This window comes from Gamsiella multidivaricata, assembly GCF_025024155.1.
Source record: "Gamsiella multidivaricata strain RSA 2152 chromosome Unknown BC939scaffold_10, whole genome shotgun sequence".
Taxonomy (NCBI): domain Eukaryota; kingdom Fungi; phylum Mortierellomycota; class Mortierellomycetes; order Mortierellales; family Mortierellaceae; genus Gamsiella; species Gamsiella multidivaricata.
Window position 1 is genome coordinate 216,255 of NW_026251718.1, and position 16,889 is coordinate 233,143.

The 16,889-nt window shown below is 50.8% G+C and overlaps 4 protein-coding genes across 4 annotated transcripts; 1 reads left to right on the forward strand and 3 right to left on the reverse strand.

Moving 5' to 3' along the window:
- Positions 1-73: 73 nt before the first annotated feature.
- BC939DRAFT_500065 (thiamine diphosphate-binding protein) lies at positions 74-1,899 on the reverse strand (the record flags this gene model as incomplete). The annotated part of the gene is made up of 7 exons (XM_051560007.1): positions 74-209; positions 318-621; positions 741-1,005; positions 1,105-1,238; positions 1,331-1,477; positions 1,563-1,722; positions 1,822-1,899. 7 exons carry the CDS (start codon positions 1,897-1,899, stop codon positions 74-76), a joined length of 1,224 nt encoding a protein of 407 aa, XP_051415657.1.
- Positions 1,900-2,273: 374 nt separating this feature from the next.
- On the reverse strand, positions 2,274-4,772 carry BC939DRAFT_500066 (uncharacterized protein; the record flags this gene model as incomplete). The annotated part of the gene is made up of 4 exons (XM_051560008.1): positions 2,274-3,732; positions 3,813-4,162; positions 4,247-4,482; positions 4,685-4,772. The coding sequence occupies 4 exons, from the start codon at positions 4,770-4,772 to the stop codon at positions 2,274-2,276; spliced, it is 2,133 nt and encodes a 710-aa protein (XP_051415658.1).
- A 1,849-nt stretch (positions 4,773-6,621) lies between these two features.
- Positions 6,622-8,456, forward strand: BC939DRAFT_382802 (kinase-like domain-containing protein; the record flags this gene model as incomplete). The annotated part of the gene is made up of 4 exons (XM_051551772.1): positions 6,622-6,658; positions 7,524-8,012; positions 8,127-8,267; positions 8,368-8,456. Coding segments are annotated over 4 exons (756 nt in total), but the record flags the coding sequence as incomplete, so codon positions are not given.
- Positions 8,457-13,461: 5,005 nt separating this feature from the next.
- Positions 13,462-16,697, reverse strand: BC939DRAFT_441143 (tRNA synthetases class I, catalytic domain-containing protein). Its single transcript, XM_051554179.1, has 6 exons — positions 16,635-16,697; positions 16,395-16,509; positions 16,201-16,294; positions 15,761-16,066; positions 15,057-15,625; positions 13,462-14,963 (listed from the first exon to the last, which is right to left on the reverse strand). Exons 1-6 carry the CDS (start codon positions 16,678-16,680, stop codon positions 13,562-13,564), a joined length of 2,532 nt encoding a protein of 843 aa, XP_051415660.1. The 5' UTR covers positions 16,681-16,697; the 3' UTR covers positions 13,462-13,561.
- Positions 16,698-16,889: the final 192 nt, after the last annotated feature.

Genomic DNA, 16,889 nt, shown 5'->3' on the forward strand with positions numbered 1-16,889 from the left:
TCGAGACTGATAAAATGAAATTGCAATGAAGGTTCAATGTGTTTACTATATCAATTTTATTTTAGCACACGTCTTAGAACTTCATGACATGTTCGATACCCTCAACGCAGCGGATCATGTCGGGGACATGGAACTTTTCAAAGATCAATGGGAAAGGAATATCATAAGAGGTCACACGCTGGATGGGAGCCTCTAGACGCAAAAAGCATCTATGCAGAAAAAAAATCAGGGATGGATGGTCAGTGAGACCCTGGCATCGACGGCGCGGAAATATACCCATAGTCGCATGTTTACATATAAGTCGAGGGATGTCTTACCTTTCCATAACAGTGCTGGTAATTTCGGCTGCAAAGCCCTGGGTCTTGGGGGCCTCGTGGGCGATCAAGAGACGTCCAGTCTTGTTTACAGAGTTGCAGACGGCCTCGACATCCCAGGGCAAGATCGAACGGAGGTCAATCAACTCGACCGACAGGCCCGGCATCCTCGACTTGGCCAGCTGGATCGCGTTCTCGAGGACGTAGAGCTGTGCGCCCCATCCGACAATCGTCAGATCCTTGCCCTCGGTCAAAATCTCGGCTTTGCCCAACGGCAACTCATAATCACCCACAGGAACCATCTCGACTGCGGATAGTGATAGGGACGCAAATGAACAGATAAAGGATAATATGTCAGATGTCGCGTGCCGCAGGGATTATTTTGTCATATCACGACTTGCTGAGATTTGAATTCGTCCTTGTTACCTGCGGCACGGTAAAGGATCTTGGGTTCCATAAAGATGACGGGATTACGGTCACGGATAGAAGCCAGGAGTAGACCCTTGGCCTGGATGGGGCTGCGTGGGATCACGACCTTGAGACCGGGCGTGTGTGCAAAGTAGGCCTCGGGACTCTGCGAGTGGTAGTGGCCACCGTGTCCGACAGCACCACATGGGGTTCGAATACACAATCCACCGACATTGAACTCGCCACCAGATCTATAGCGATACTTGGCAGCCTCGTTGACCAGCTAAGTAGCAAGAAAAAAAGTAGAGGATGTCAATGCTGGTAGTAGCGGTGCCAAGAAATCAACGTGACGATGGGAGCGCGCATGGACAGAGAGAATTACTTGGTCAAAGGCTGGAAAGATGTAGTCTGCGAACTGGATCTCGGCAATGGCGGTCGAACCCATGGCGGCCATACCGATACCGAATCCAGCAATACCCTGCTCTGTCAAGGGCGTGTTGAAAACCCTATCGCGACCTATATGAAACAAAATGAAAAAAGTAACATCCTCATCAGTCTAAATCTGCTCAGTTATACAATGGGCAGTAAAAAGCTGAACTTCAACATACCAAACATCTCTGCGAGGCCCATTGTGCAGCGAAAGACGCCTCCAAAGGCCACATCCTCTCCAAAGACACAGGCAGTATTGTCGGTAGCCAGGGCAATACCCATGGCATCGTTGACCGCCTGGAATGTGTTCATCTTCTTGGTCTCTCCTGGGAACATAATACATTATTAGATTGACAGTTAGTTGATGACATGGAAGAACGCAATTAAATGACATCTGTAGACGTTGGCTACCATTGGCGACGCTGGCAAGCTCAGGATTCTTCAAGGCTTCGTGATGCGTGTTCTTAATTAGCTTTGAGTTGGCAACACCGGGCATGAATCCCTCAGCAGGAGGGGGCGAATTGGCTTTAGAAGCTGCTGCATATTGGTTCTTCACGCTCGTGTGCAAGTGCTAAACGATCATTCAGAGTTATGAGGGTTAGACAAGTGTAGCCATTGGAAGATAGTAGGTATAATAATAGGCGTGGCAAGGTATACTGTAGAGCTATACCTTAACAGGCGCCCGCTGCTGGAGAAAGATCCTGGAGGCGGAGCTGAGCAGAGCAGATCCAGAAAGCGTCAGTACCATTGGCATTAGCAAGGATGAATGTGCGTGTGTGTCTAGGGAAGGGATGAGAGAGGAGAAGCGGTAATGAGGAAAAATGCGGTTAATGAGAAGAGCAGGAATGCTTCAGGTGGATGAAATGGAGCAATGGGTATAGGTGCAGGTGAAGCGGGTGGAATGAGATGGGATGGAGTGAGGGATGAAGAAAAAAGAAATAAGGGTGATGGCAGGAATGTGGGGAACAACTTTTTTTTTCTCACAATCGTAGGATTTTTCCCACGATGTCCTTATTGGCTTTGCGATCGAATCTGTTACCGGAGAGCGTATTTTATTGTTCAATGTAGTCGGCATATACGGAGGGGTAGTGTTTGCCTGTCGGGCTACTGCCATGCACTCGTTCACATAGAAGGATGCCAATTATCCAGGATCTCTTGAGGGTTACGAGGAGGTGGACGTGGTGTTTCTGCAGAGTGTAATGGCATGGAGACACTAGCTGGCGGATACGGCTGCATACCCGTCTGCCCAGTTGACAAAGAGCCCTGGGGGCCTTGGAATCCATCTCCTGATCTTGATGGCTGTTGTGATGAGCCGTAGTGAGCGTGAGCCTCGCTACTGTCGCCATTGGACATTAACAAGGACGGCGCACCCCATAGACTGAAGTTATGTGAAACACGTCGGCTGAACATCTCTGGGGATGCAGGACCCATCCCAAGATCTACTGCATGAGGTGCAGATGGTGAGGGCACTTGAATGCTCATTGGGGGCTGAATATGGAGATGTCTCTGGAGCGAAGGAGATACTTTCTCTAAGAGGTAATCGCTGGAACTAATGTGCGCACTCAACCCTGTCATAGATGATGACGAGCCATTAAATGAGCTCACCATAGCCGCGGAATGATGATGCAGCCCTGAGGGACACAGTGGAGACGAAGACGAAGCAGAGGATGATGGCTCAAAGTAGTGCGACTGAGAGATATCTGAAGGTTCTTGTAAGGCATAGGGTGCTGTTGAAAGCGCCGAGGATATATGAGCATGAGTTGGTGTAGACGGAAGCGGAGGAGGCAAAGGAGGCAAAGGAGGCAAAGGAGGCGAAGGAGGCGAAGGAAGAGATAGAAGCGGTTTCACGCAGGGATTGTGGGCTGTAGAGACAGCACTATGCGTGAATAAAGATCTACTCCTGTCAGGGGAAGTGGATACTGTGGATTGTGTGGCGCAATTGTTAGGTTCGCTAGCTTGTCTTCGGTAGGATAACGGCAGCTTGTTATACCCAGGAGAGCCTTCTGATGCCCCAATAGGCCTATATTGCGTCTGCGGAGTGTATGAAGGCGTCTGATTTTTGTGGCCAAGTGAAATTGTGCCTGGAACTGGCGATAGCGGTGGGGATGCGGCCAAATCGAACGCCGTGATCAGCCCTGGAGATGCCACACTGTGGGGGGGAGAAGGGAGCGAAAGCTGAGAAGTAGCTGCGACAACGGACGTGACAAGGGTGTTAATGTCTTTGCCACTGCTGCTGGTTTTATCGAAGGGATTCAGCCTTGGTTTGTATTGGTTCTCAGAGGCGGTGCCGATAATGACTGGGACCTCGATTTCAAATCCACCAGGTGCGGCCAGGAGCTTTGTTCGCAGCTTCCTGTTGACAGTGCGACGTGCTCTCCCTTCCATGAACCCCGTCCGCAGACGCATATCGAATAAGATGAGAAGGCGGTATTCCATCGAGATGATTCTCGTGGTAGTCATGGTCGGTAGGGCATCATCGGAAATATTTAGATGGGTCAGAATCTTTCCTCTGTTTGTTCCTGAATCCACATAGAGCGCTTCTGTAGCCGTGCCGCAAATATGGGTGTACTCTTTGTCGTGCCTAGGTTATAAGAAACATCATAATTGGTCAACTAGAGCGAGCTGCAAGAAAATAGAACAGCGATCGACTATAAAACATACTCGCCCGCGTGGTAGCGTTCCTTTCGCAAGAGTTGAATCCAGCACCCGGGATCCCGCTGAATACCCTTTGTATGCGCGAGATCGATCGTGATAGGAAGCCGCTGGCCCTTCATGTAGGCCGATTGAGAGAGCTGCACCGTGGCAGAGGCCAGGTTTTTAGGCTTGTTGGTCTGTGGTTTGGTGTTGCTTGAGCCCACAACGGAAATTGGATTAGAGTATGGCTCTTGGCTGCAGTTGATGAGATCTTTGAGCTGCACGGTCTGGTTGGTTTCGGTCTCCTGCATGCCGCCGAGGAATGTTTTTGAGCTGACGGTTGCTGTCAGCGTGTACTTGACCGCACCATGTCGATACTATATGCAGCAGAGGAAGAGCAATTAATAAAAGATTATCCAAAGGATAGTCCACGATGGGGAGACAGAGAGGTGGGGCTGTACCTTGCCGGAGGAAGGGATGTGCTGCCATGGTACTGAGAACTCGAATGGCCAGCTGTACTTGCCCTTTTGGAGGGCGAACTCTGATGCGTTATTGGCGTTGCCGAGGAGGACGACTTGCTGGTTGAGGACATAGACATCCTCGGTGGTCTTGGAGACCTTTGTTGACACGATTCCAGCGAAGCGGATCTTGATACATGTGTACTTGATGCTGGACGACGTGTGGAAGGTGACATTGCCTAGTAGAGCGAGGCATCATTGAGATCATTGACATCGTTATTAATAACGTCGATACTGTTGGTTACTATTTGTGCGCCTGGTTCAAACGGTTTCGGGGTAATTAGAGCGATTGGTGAATCATAAAAATAAACTGCGGCATAGCGCTAGCCATGATGGGACGGACACTTTAAGTCGATTGCAGATAGCGTTCTTATTCTTTACCTGCGATGGTGTCCCCAGGCATGTAGCAGCCGGTGCTGGACTTGTCGAGAGCAGGGTCATCGATCAGGACAATTAGAAGTTTTTTCATTATGCGAGACTATAAGCACGAACAAGGGTTGTTGAAAAACGAGAGAGAGGCGCTGGGATATAGACGCCAGGGTATAGCTATTTTCAATTGCAATTACACCTCAGTTGCAATTGAAGACAGCAGTTGGAGGGGAAGGACGAACACTTTGGGTGTAGGGGTGAGCCGGTTGGTGAAGAAGTGGAATGGGTGCGATTTCAAATGAGATCTGATTTTCAAAGATAGAGTTGTGCAGGATGAGAAAAAGGCTGCCGTTTTTATTGCTTCCTGTACTCTGAGGGCTGTGCACCCGGGGATCATCTATCGTTTCAATGCCAAGACTTTAACGCCCTAAAAAAGCCTCGGGCAGAGATAGATGGGGGGACAGGGGTGTTGGATAGAGTGGCTACATGTAATGCAGTGTTATGGCTGTGGGGGCAGGGAAGGGACCCAACTCAGCCCGGGTCAAGTCGCCTTGTAGTTCAGCAACTTGGGCGGGAAAAAAGAAAAGAAGACTGGGAACACCGAAGTATGGACGGGCATCCAGCTCGTTGCTGAACCATGTTCCGTAGTCTGTCCCGTCGCATACCTTTAACGACTTTCGTTTTTGTACCACCCCTCCCGTCCTCCCTTTTCACAACCTCACTTCCATTACAGACGGCTGATTCTTTGGAATGAAGTCTTTTTTTTGATTATTCTTGTCTTTCATCCCTCCCTCCTCCCCCTCCACGCCCTTCACTCCATCCTTCATCCTCATCCTCATCCTCATCCTCATCCTCATCCTCATCCTCATCCTCATCCTCATCCTCTCCCATCCATCTCATTTTATTTTACTTTACTTTATTTGCATATTTCTTTTTCTTATGACCCATCACACTCTTCAACATCCGATTGAACACAGCCATCCTGCATCCTCATAGACACTTTCACCCCATCGCCATCTTGTTTTTTGCATCGTATTCAAGTTGTGAATTTTCTCATAACCTACTAGACTATCGCCAACCCTTCGTCGTTCTTTTCGAGGGAATAGAAAGACCTTCTTGTCTCTCGTCGGGAAGAAAAAGGAACACTCAACCCTGTCACACCCCACTCCACTCCACTCCGCCTTACTTCTTCTCCCCTTCCTTCAAAACGATTCCCGACACCATTACTCAGACGTGCTTTTGAAGCGGGATGGGCTCCAATAGGCCATCAGCCCGTAACCAGAGGGCAAAGGTAACAATTAACGACTTCAACATTGCATTCTGCTCCACTCGCTCTTGAAGCCTGCAAAAATACACCAAACCCCCTTGTCACAAAGGGTAGGACAGCATCACCACAAAGCCAACCCCAACCAGCCTCCTTGCCTTTCATATTCCCTGTTTCCACTACTCCAGACCCAGTTGAAGCCCTCCTACTGCTCAAACAGACACTTCCGCATTTTGCTCCCTATCTAGCTTGGTTAGGCACCTCCTTGCAACTTCATCCTATGCCTCGCCTCTCCTTTTCCAGCACTGCCTGTCTGTTAATCGTTTCCCCCCAAAACGTCCCCTTTTCATATCACACACATCGCCTTTACAACTAGTATCGGCGAGCAGTATCCTTTTCTCCAATGCCAGTTCCCCAAATGGTTTCGCCTCCCAGTTCCCCTTTATTGTATGCTGGCGCCCCCCCCCCCCCTCTTTTTCCAATATGCTGACATGGTTGTTTAGCTCAAAACTGCTCTCCTCAATTCTTGCATGGGATCATTTTATCGCATTCCATCTTTGTCATTTGCATTTGACTTTACTAACACATTATCCTTCCCAATACACTCTCCATGCCAACTTTAACGTAGCTTGCAGCAGACCTGAATGATCTCTTCAAGGATCTCCAGTCAAGCCAAGTCAAGGTCGTTGGCAATTACCACCTCGGACAAGCCATCGGACAAGGTAAGGTGCATTTTGTTCCAACTTGCTTGTGTTATGGCGTCTGTGGTCCGCTTCATTTTTTTTCTTGGGCACGAAATATTCCTCAAATCAGATCGCATGGCACGGCATAGCGCGGCATGCCACGGCAGACGCATGGTGGAGGGAGAAGGAATATGAGGCGCATGATTCGTTCATGTTTTCTGCTATCGTGCTCGTATTCGTGCATACTTCGGTGGTTTGTTTTTCAATAAACTATGTGTACGACATGGTTGAACATGAACAAGGGGTGCGAGAAGGGAACGAATCAGGCGTGGCATGACATGGCATGGCAATGAATATGAATATGGGTGTGGACTGTGGACAATACGACTAGTCTATCACTAAGAAGACATAGGTGCTCGTATTACTTCCTCGAGGATCATGAGCACAAACACATGCCCACCGTGGCCCCTTCTCTCATTTTTCATCCTCTTCTCTTTCATCTTCTCTGGCGGATTAATGGACGTAGAGAGCCCGTTTGAATTTGCAGGCAATTGGGGTTGGGAGCAAAAAAAGTTATGCATGGATACCATGGACGGTTATGCTATATTTTATTTGAGAAGACAACATCTTGCAGATGCAACTGCAGCAGCAACAGTTTTACTCATTGGTGCTACTCCTGTCAATGGTGTCGATGGCAGGATGTATTACTGCAGTCAACTGCTGGTGTTGTGTTGTATTGATTGCAATTGGAATTGTAACTGAGATTGGAATTGGAATTATGCCTGTCTTTTGTGCTACCTCACCCAAAGCACAAAGCACAACCAAACGGACCAATTACACAATAAGCAAGCGGCTGACCATGGACTAACCTCAACGCATTGGCCGTTCTGTATTTGCATTGTAGGAACGTATGGAAAGGTCAAGCTGGCAACGCACGCCCTCACAGGACAGCAGGTCGCTATCAAGATCGTCGCAAAGACTCATGCGAGCATCATCACCCGAGAGATCTATCACTGGCGCTGTCTGTCCCACCCAAACATCGCCCATCTACACGAGGTCCTCACCACAGAGTCCAAGATCTACCTGGTCACCGAGTACTGCGCTAACGGCGAGCTATTGGAAGCTCTAATTCGTGATGGGCGCTGTCGCCCTGCGCTGGCCAAGCGCTGGTTCCGACAGATCTGTCTCGCAATCCAGTACTGCCATTCGCGTAAGATCGTCCACAGGGATCTGAAGCTCGAAAACATTTTGCTCGACAGCCAAAACAACATCAAACTCATAGACTTTGGTTTCACGCGCGAATGTGAGTCCAAAAAGCTGCTCGAGTCCTACTGCGGGTCAGCAGCTTATACTGCGCCGGAAATCATCGTCGGCAAGAAATATTCAGGACCAGGTACGTTTTTGTAGTTATGCGGAATGCGAGGGTATTCATTTCGCGCGCAAAGACCTCAAACGAAGTACGAAGGACTAATATTCGAATTTTCATTTTGAATGGCGTATGGAACAGAGGCGGATATTTGGTCTGTGGGCGTAATCCTTTACACGCTCCTGGCGGGATACTTACCCTTTGATGATGACAATGAGGCGATAGTACAGGACAAGATCGTCGATCTCGACTACGAAATGCCTAGCGATCTCTTCTCTCCAGGTACATTGTGCATGACTATTCAGCTATATCTTTGCGGATGAAATTATCTCTCGCATCGTAACGCTGACATGTTTACCTTTCTATACTATCAATCTACTAGATGCTCAAGATCTGATTCGCAACATTTTGAAAGAGGAACCAAAGGAACGATTTTCAGTTGAACAAATCCTAAATCATGCTTGGTGGACACCACATCCAGATGACGATGAGGAAGGCACGGAGAACAACGATAACGCTGCAGCGGACGAGGATTTTCATGCAGGAGAACCACACCATGGACGACAGGGATCTTTAACTAAGAGAGAAATCCATCCAGTACAGTCGATTCAAAGACCTGGCGATAACTTTTATGGATCATCGCCTCAACTCGCTTCGCCACTGGCTCAGCACCCTTACGGCGCATGGGGAAATCAATCGCCCTATACATTTAACCCTATGAGCGATGGCCTCCGCGCAACAATCCCAGGAGGGACCGCAGCCCCCTCACCTATGTCATCGCCGCTTCCGTCACCCTCGCCCATGGTCAATAAAAGTTTTCCGCGTTACGAATCAGGCGTGGATGGCTCTCAGATCGTGCGTTCAGCTTCCACAGGTACTTTTCCAGCCAATGCGTACGAGCAAAGATTGTTGCTCGCTCTGACGAAAATCGGGTTTGATCAGGAGATTTTCACAAAAGGCGTCCCCGCACAATCGTGCGACCCAGGATATGGGCTCTGGTGCTTACTCGTGGACCAGGTCAGGCGGCGGGCGATTGACAATGGAACCACGCTGGAATGGGAGCAGAGCATCGCACTTATGGATGGACCCGCAGCGGTTGTATTCGGAAGCAATCCTGGAGGTCTGATGATGATGGAGAACGGCAAGAGGTCTCCAAGACCCATGTCAGATCCAAGTCCCTCGTCTAGCCAGACGAATCTACTGTTGCCTCAAGCAAGTTTACACCAGCAATTGCAACAACAGCAGCAACAGCAACAGCAAGTACAGGAACACGCGGATCTTCAACAACAAACGACTGACGTCAAGGTACAATTGGATCAATACAAACTCGAGATGGAGCTCCTCAAGATGGAGCTGCAGCAGCTGGAGAAGGAAAAGAAGCGAGTGGTACAACCTATGGAGGGCAGTGTTCATCCTTTCGAGACGAAGGAGCTGCCGCCCATTAGTGTTCAAGCGGATTCTGTGCAGACCGCCTCTGCAGCTCAGTCTTCAACCTCCAAGGCTGAACGACCTGTGCAGGATAGCGGTGTCTCCGTTTCGACTTCGTCCACCCCGCATTCATCCTGGGAACTCGCAGAGAGAGAAGGCCCCGTCATACCTGCAGAGAGGCCTCGAAGGAAGAGCAAAGGTATTTTGCATTCGTTGAAGGACAGATTCTTTAGCACAGCAAGCGATGGAGAAGGATCGTCGCCCTATCCTCCGTCGCCTATTCCGCCCAAACACATTGCAGGATCAACAGCATCGGCTTCGTCTTCCACATCGTCTGCAACCACTTATGTAACGACGATAGCCCCGAAGCCATTGCCGGCACCGCCTGCTCACCCCTATCCTCACCTCTTGCAACAGCAAGTCGCCAACTCACCCCTCAACGCCGTCTCGTACAAATCCGCCAGCACAAGCTCGCTCGTCATGGAAACAGGACATGCTACAACAGCGTCAACAGCGGTCAGAGCAGCGGCCTCATCAGAGAATCTTGCAGATGACGACCATTCCGCAGATCCCGACGCCACGCCAACCCCACATAAAAACAAGGGATTCGTGGCATGGATTACAGAGAGCGCCACGGGCACAGTATTAAACAAGTCACCAGTAGTACAGAATGCGGCCAAGGTCCCCAAGCGCCTGAACAACAGATCGTTTTCGACAGCGGAGACTATCCCGGTGCCTGTGACCACGACCAAGTCTTCAACGTCCTCCTTGGAGGACGCGAGACCCCAGATACCCGCCATACCTGCCAGTTTTTTCCAGCCCATCTGGAAGTCGCCTAACAGCCAGGGATCCTCGTCGTCATCCCTGACGTCCAGTGGTGGACAATCAGCATCAAATTTGGCGACCTCTGCCCCGACCATGAGCTTTCGCCAACGACTCGCTTCGTTTTCATCCTCATCTGCAAAGATTACGCCCGAGGAAAGACAGCGCGCTACTGCGGCAGCCGCGGCAGCAGCAGCCCTAGTGAACCAGCCGGCTCTTCCGGAGCGCGCCCATTCGCCCTCACCTCCCTCGTCGCCACGCGTATCAGGTGGATCCAGCTCTTTTTCGACGCTTACTTCCGTTCAGTCCAAGAATGGCCTTCAGCGCCAGGGCGAGATTAGCGACATTGTTGCCGCAGCTGTTGCGGCGACAGCGAACAACCATCTCAAATCCAGTGGATCGCGAAAGAAGACCACGGGCGCGCACAGCTCGGGCTCGAAGAAGTCAAAGTCTTCAGAGAAAGCGGAGAAATCGAGCAAGGGCAGTAGTAGCATGACCTCCAGCAACGCTGCTCCTCCTACCAGTGGAGACAATTATCAGGCTGGACAGAGCGGACATACAAGGCGGCTATCGACGTCTTCCAAACAACAATCCGCACCCTCACTTCAAATTCCAACCCCGATGATGACAGGACCTCAGCCCAAAGATGCATTGGTGACCAACAAGGATGCTCCACGGAAACCATCAATCAAGGCGTCCAAGGCATCGATGCCATCGCTGATGACCGCATTCTCCTCTTTCAAGCCCTCGAGGTCTGCGCCATCCTCACCTCTTGTCCAGCAGCCGATCCAGTTCCCCATGCAGAGCAACTCTCCACAAGAGTCTTCAAAGCGCCAGAGCCTAACCAAGAGCCTCAAGAATAGTAGGGACAGTAGACATGATGAGCCGTCACATTTGGTTAGAGTAACGTCCTCCTCTAGTTCCAAATCATCGGCTGCAATGACCCCAAACTCTACGTCCCGAGCCACGTTCACGCGTTCCTCTAAGGATATCGATAACCCCTCTGATATGGTGCCATTGATGGATGGCAGCAAATATAATGACGCATCCGCGATGCGTGCGGCGCAGGCAAGGTCTTTTGGCGATGGAGTGATCATTCAGGACGAAGTTCGGCCCAAAAAACGCACGACAAGCAGGACAAGCATTACGGCAGCGTCGCTTGGTCGAAAGTCGAGCGAATCAGCGGCTTCGAGCATCGATCGCTCAGATCCACCTAGTCCTCATGCGACATCTTCCACAGCGGCAGTACCAGTCCCTGCTTCTAAACGAGCCAGCCTTGGAAGCATGAGCAGTCGGAGGAGCAGCAGCAGCAGCATGCGGGACCGCAATATCTTTGGATTGACGCTGGATAGTACAGGATCTGGATCTAGAAAATCGTCGCTGAATCTGTCAAGGGCTTCGTTGACCAAGACCACGTTCCAGTCGCCAACAGCGTCGCCAGCCCAGCCTCGTCGTGGAGGGGAGATGGAGCGTGAACGTGCTGCATATGTCTACGGTTCTCGAGTGAGCCATGATGAAGGTGCTTCGAGCCCCAGAGGATCGATATCTGCTTCGGCCGAGGATAGGTATAGGGACCATGGCACCCCTAGGGACCTGTCTGGAGGATCACCCATATTCGACAGAATGCAGGAGAAGCAGCGTGAACAGGGTAACCTTTCTCGATCTGGGTCAGGCCAGGAGGGGAGGGCAAATCGGCGCAGGGATGCTTATCCATCACACACATCGTTTCAGGGTCAACAGCCACGAGGATTCCAGAGTTCGACTGCTGAGGTAGGCAGTTCTGGCTCAGAGATTCGACAGCATAAGAGGATTTCTAGCTCGACAGATCCTTTGGCCTCAAAGTCGGATATCGCTACGATTTCGCCCTCGTTATCAGCCTCGTCATCTTTGACCCAAGTTGCCAATGCCGAAGGGGAGAACCAGCATGGATCTCAGGTCACGGATACTGCGACGATCACTACGACTACGTCAGTGATGGATGATGAGGATCCGTTGTTTAATTCAGATGCGCCTCGGTTGGACTTTGCAGATGGATGCAGTCTGATCCCTTCGCCTCCACCTTCACCAGCACCCATTCGTCCAGACTCTGTACGCAGCTCAGGATCGACGATTGCAACCATAGTGCCAGTGCCAGTGCCAGTGCCAGTGTCGACGGGCGATGACTCTCTCGGTCGCTCAATAGACAGGGGTCAAGGATTGCTCGAGGAGCCCAAGACGACATTACTCTCGACTAGCTATCCTCCTCCAAGGTCGAGCTTCTCTTATACCGGGGGTTCAAACTTGACGACTGAGGATAACATCGGAGGTGGCCCAGACTCGTCGACTTCGCCTCCCTCACCGTCCTCTCGACCGTTGGTTACGTTCGATCAGCATTTCTCGAACCAGGCCAAGATCCGAGAGTATCGTGATAGCACTCCCCGGAAGGTCATTACCGGATTCCAGCCCCTTGCTGCGAAACGTCTTTCGAAACCAGGGTTGCCAGCAGCTTCTGCTGCAGGAGATGTACCCGCGGTCCCGAGCCAGGCGGATTCTTCTTCTGCTTCGTCTTCCTCGACGGGATTAACCCCACCTGGAGGACGTCACGGCACCGGAATGGGCGGCTCATCTTCCTTCTCCTCGACGACGGGCCCGCCCAATGCGTTTGCGGGCCGTCGACGCGGCTACAGGAATAGCACGGGCTCGATGGCGAACATGACGCTCCAGCAGCAACAGAATTTCCAGCAGCTGCAGCGGGAGCAATTGATGAAGATCCAACAGAACCAACATCAACCGAATGCGGGGTATGAGGCCACGGCAGCGATGAAGATTAACCCACGTCCAAGAACGGGTTTCTTCCCGAAACGGGAATACGGAGGTGCTGCACTTGGGGGATTGGGTGGGCTGGGCGGAGCGGGCGTTTCGAGTAGCAGTGGGCTTGCCCATGGACACGGACATGGACATGGGGGGATGGATCATTCATACGATAGCACGGCCACTGGCGCAAAGCGGGATTCGTATTCGAGTCGACGACAGAGTATGGCGGTCGCGATGGGCAAGCGTTCAGGCGCGGCTCCTGCGGCCATCCAGGAGGAAGAGGAGTAATAGTAGAAACCCTCCATTACTCTTTATCCATTTAGTCTATTTATTTTATTTTATTTTGCTTTCTGTTTTTATTAGTCTTCTCTCTGCATCTTGCCATTATTATCTCTGTACTATATACATACTCATACACAAGTAAAACTATTTCCTTTCTTCTGCTTTTGCAACCCAATCAAGAGTTTATTTGTATGTGCATATGAACAAGGACAAAGAAAAAAAAAATTAATAATACGAGTCTTGTTGTATCTTTACAGACTAAAATTCTCGGCGGCAGCAGAGGCAGCGGCAGCTAACTGCTGAAGGGCCTCAATACGCTCAGGAAGTTGCTTCTTGAGCACCAAGAGCTCGTCAACCGCCTCCTTGACCTGGTCCGCATCTGCTTTGTCGGTCTTCAGCTGACGGACCTTCAATCCCTGAGCGTCGATTTTCGCCTCGAGCTCAACAATCTCATCAGGCTTGGGGCCTGGTCCAGTCCAAGTCGGGACGGGCTTCTGAGCAGCGGCGTGTGCGGCGGCCTTGGCCTTCTTGCCCGAGACCGCAGGGGCAGCAGCACCTGCCTTGGCATCTGCAGAAGCAGTAGCGCCCTTCTCCTTCTTCTTCTTGGCATCCTTGAGCTCAGCCTGCGAGACGGGCGCAGCCTTCGAGGTCATCGACGCGACCTTGCCGTCGGGGATCAAGATCAAACGCGCGGGTGTGCTTGGCGTCGCAACAGCATCGACAATGTAGTATCCCTTGCGCTCAAATTGGATGATATCGCCCTTGTTCAACTCCGCAACATTGCCGTCCGCAATGGCCTCGGTCTTGAACTCTGTCACGGGGGTGAGTAAATCCTTCAGCTCGTCGTCCTCCTCCATCTTCTTCTTCGTGATCAGATAGTCGTAATCCATCAACTCGACATTCACCAGCTCAGGACCATTCGCCAACCATGTCAGCTTTTTCTTCGTCTTCTTGAAATCTCCTTCCAAGTGAAGCTCGGCCTGAACACCAGTGACAATGCCCTCGGCGTTCTTCTCGATCGACCGGATAAACGCGTTGCCCCAGTCCATCAGCGTCACCTCCTCGTTCACCTCGAGCTCCTTGCAGTCCGCCTGGTCCATCCAAATAGTAGGGCCGTAGAACGTCCTCTTGTTTCCCAAAGCCTCATTCTTCTTGTGGCGAGGAGTTTCTTTGAAGTTGTAGGGCTCGGCTCCAGCAACTGTGACCTTGACCTTGTTCTGGGCGTCGACAGAAGTGTGACGAGGAGCAATGGGATCGATCTGCTTGCGGTTGACAGCCCACAGCTTGTCCCACTCCAGCGTAATAAAGTTGGTCGAGGCTCCTTGCATCAAGATGTAGGTCTTGAGGGCCTCCATGGTCAGACCACGACGACGGATACCGCGAATGGTCGGGAAACGAGGATCATCCCATCCAGAAACACGATCCTGATCAACGAACCAGGTCAGCTTGCGCTTCGAGAGAAGCGTGTACACAAAGTTCAGGCGACTATACTCCCAGATGTGGACCTGGCGCAGGCCAAGGTTGTCGAGGAACCATTGGTATTGAGGGTTACGATCGTGGTACTCGTCCGTGCGCAGAGCGTGCGTGACACCCTCAAGAGAGTCGACAACAGGGCACGCAAGATCGTACAAAGGATACATCTTCCACTTGTCCCTATTTTGCATAAAAGGCAATAAGAAACATTGTCAGAAACATACTCCTTTTGGTTGACAAAGATCAAATAAGTGGCAGAAAATATCGACTCACCCAGTACGCGCATGGGGGATGAGGTTGCAGCGGTAAATGACGGGATCACGGAGGGCCTTGTTGGGGTTATCGACGGAGATCTTGGCACGAAGACAGCATGATTGGCCAAACTCAGTGGCGTTCTTCATCTCCTCGAAGCGGCGCAGATTCTCCTCCACAGATAGATCGCGGTTCTTGGAGGCAATACCGTCCATACGCTCGGCACGCATCTGCTCCTGACTGGTGTCGTCACAGTAGGCCTTGCCCTCCTTGATCAATCTGAGCGCAAACTCGTAAATTTGATCAAAGTAGTCCGAGGTATAGGTGACGACCGACGAGTCAATGCCGATCAAGAGCAAATCCTCCTTGATTGAGTGCTCATACTCGAGTTTCTCTTTCGTGGGGTTGGTGTCATCGAAACGGACAATGAGGCGCCCGTTGTATTGGTCTGCAAAGTACTTGTTCAACAGAGCAGCCTTGGCGTGTCCAATATGCAGATAACCAGAGGGCTCTGGGGGGAAACGAGTGACGACCTTGCCCATTTCAGCGCCAATCAAGTTGATATCAAATGAACCCTGATCGGCTTTGGCCTTGATTGCCATGATAGGTAAAGAAAATCGCGCCAGTTGTTAGGTACTTAACGAGCGTGATCCCCGTAGCAACATCCACTCCTTGATGCACAGCAAAATTGTACTTCGAAATCTCAAATGGCAATCCGCACTTACAACTTTGGTGCCCTCATTAACCTTGGCAAGGTCTGCGAGCGCGACAGCGACAAAGGCCTGAGCCGAGATGTGGTTAAACCAGCGGGCAAGATAGACGCCAAGATCTTTTCCAGTCTTGAGTTGACGAGCAAAGATAGCGTTGGCCTTCAAGGCACCCCAAATGGCGATATCAGCTACAGAGACCTTGTAGCCGACAAAGTAGCTGCGAAGAGTCAAGTGGTGGTTCAGCTGCTGCAAGATCACATCCAAGGTCTTGAAGTCCGAGGTGTTGATGATATCCTGGCTCCTGTCGATAAAGTCGTCAATCTATATTGAATGTCCACAAGAAATTGTAAATGGTCAGCAATGCTTCCTGCCTCATTATCGAGTCATCCATATCATCCTGACAAGTATGTATAAAAATAAAAAAATAAAACTCCTAGGTCGTCAGAGGGCCATACCAAGCTGGTAGAGGCAGGGTCCGATCCGTAAAGAGTGTTCTTGTGCGAGCGAACAATGTAGCGGAGGATGGCGCTGACGGCGGTCAAAGTTGATCTAACATAGAAAGCACGATTGTCTGCTTATCAGTATCACAGTTGTATCAGTACTCGAAGCGTTGCTGTCGATCAAGAACGGATAGGATTCGGTCAAGTACCCGTCGGCGGTCAATGCAGCGGTGGCATTGTTATGCTCAGCAAGAGTAGCAACGTTTTTGTACTCGACCTTGACGACGGTGGGGTTGTTGAGTGCGGCAGCGAGCACGATGGGTGCTAAAGAAGCGAAGCAACACAAGAAGCAATGGTGTCAACATATGTTTGTATACCTTGTTGAAATCTAAGTAAAGGACAAGAGGCGCGTTTGCGAGTGCAAGACAGCATGGGAACAGAAGCCATACCGTATGGCAGGACTGCGGCCTTCTGAGCAATGACAACAGTGGCCATGGTGTATATGTTTGACAGAAAAGTGGTGATGAAAAAAGAAATGCGCATCAGACCATGGCCTTTTTATTGTAAACAACCAGACGGGGCTGAGCAGCCCTGGGTGACTGCATTCACATCGAGTCAGAGCATCGTGAGGTCCCAAAGGTCCAAAGACCTGCTCCGCCAGGAACTATACATCGCATTCACAGTGACTAAAGAGGACCTTGACA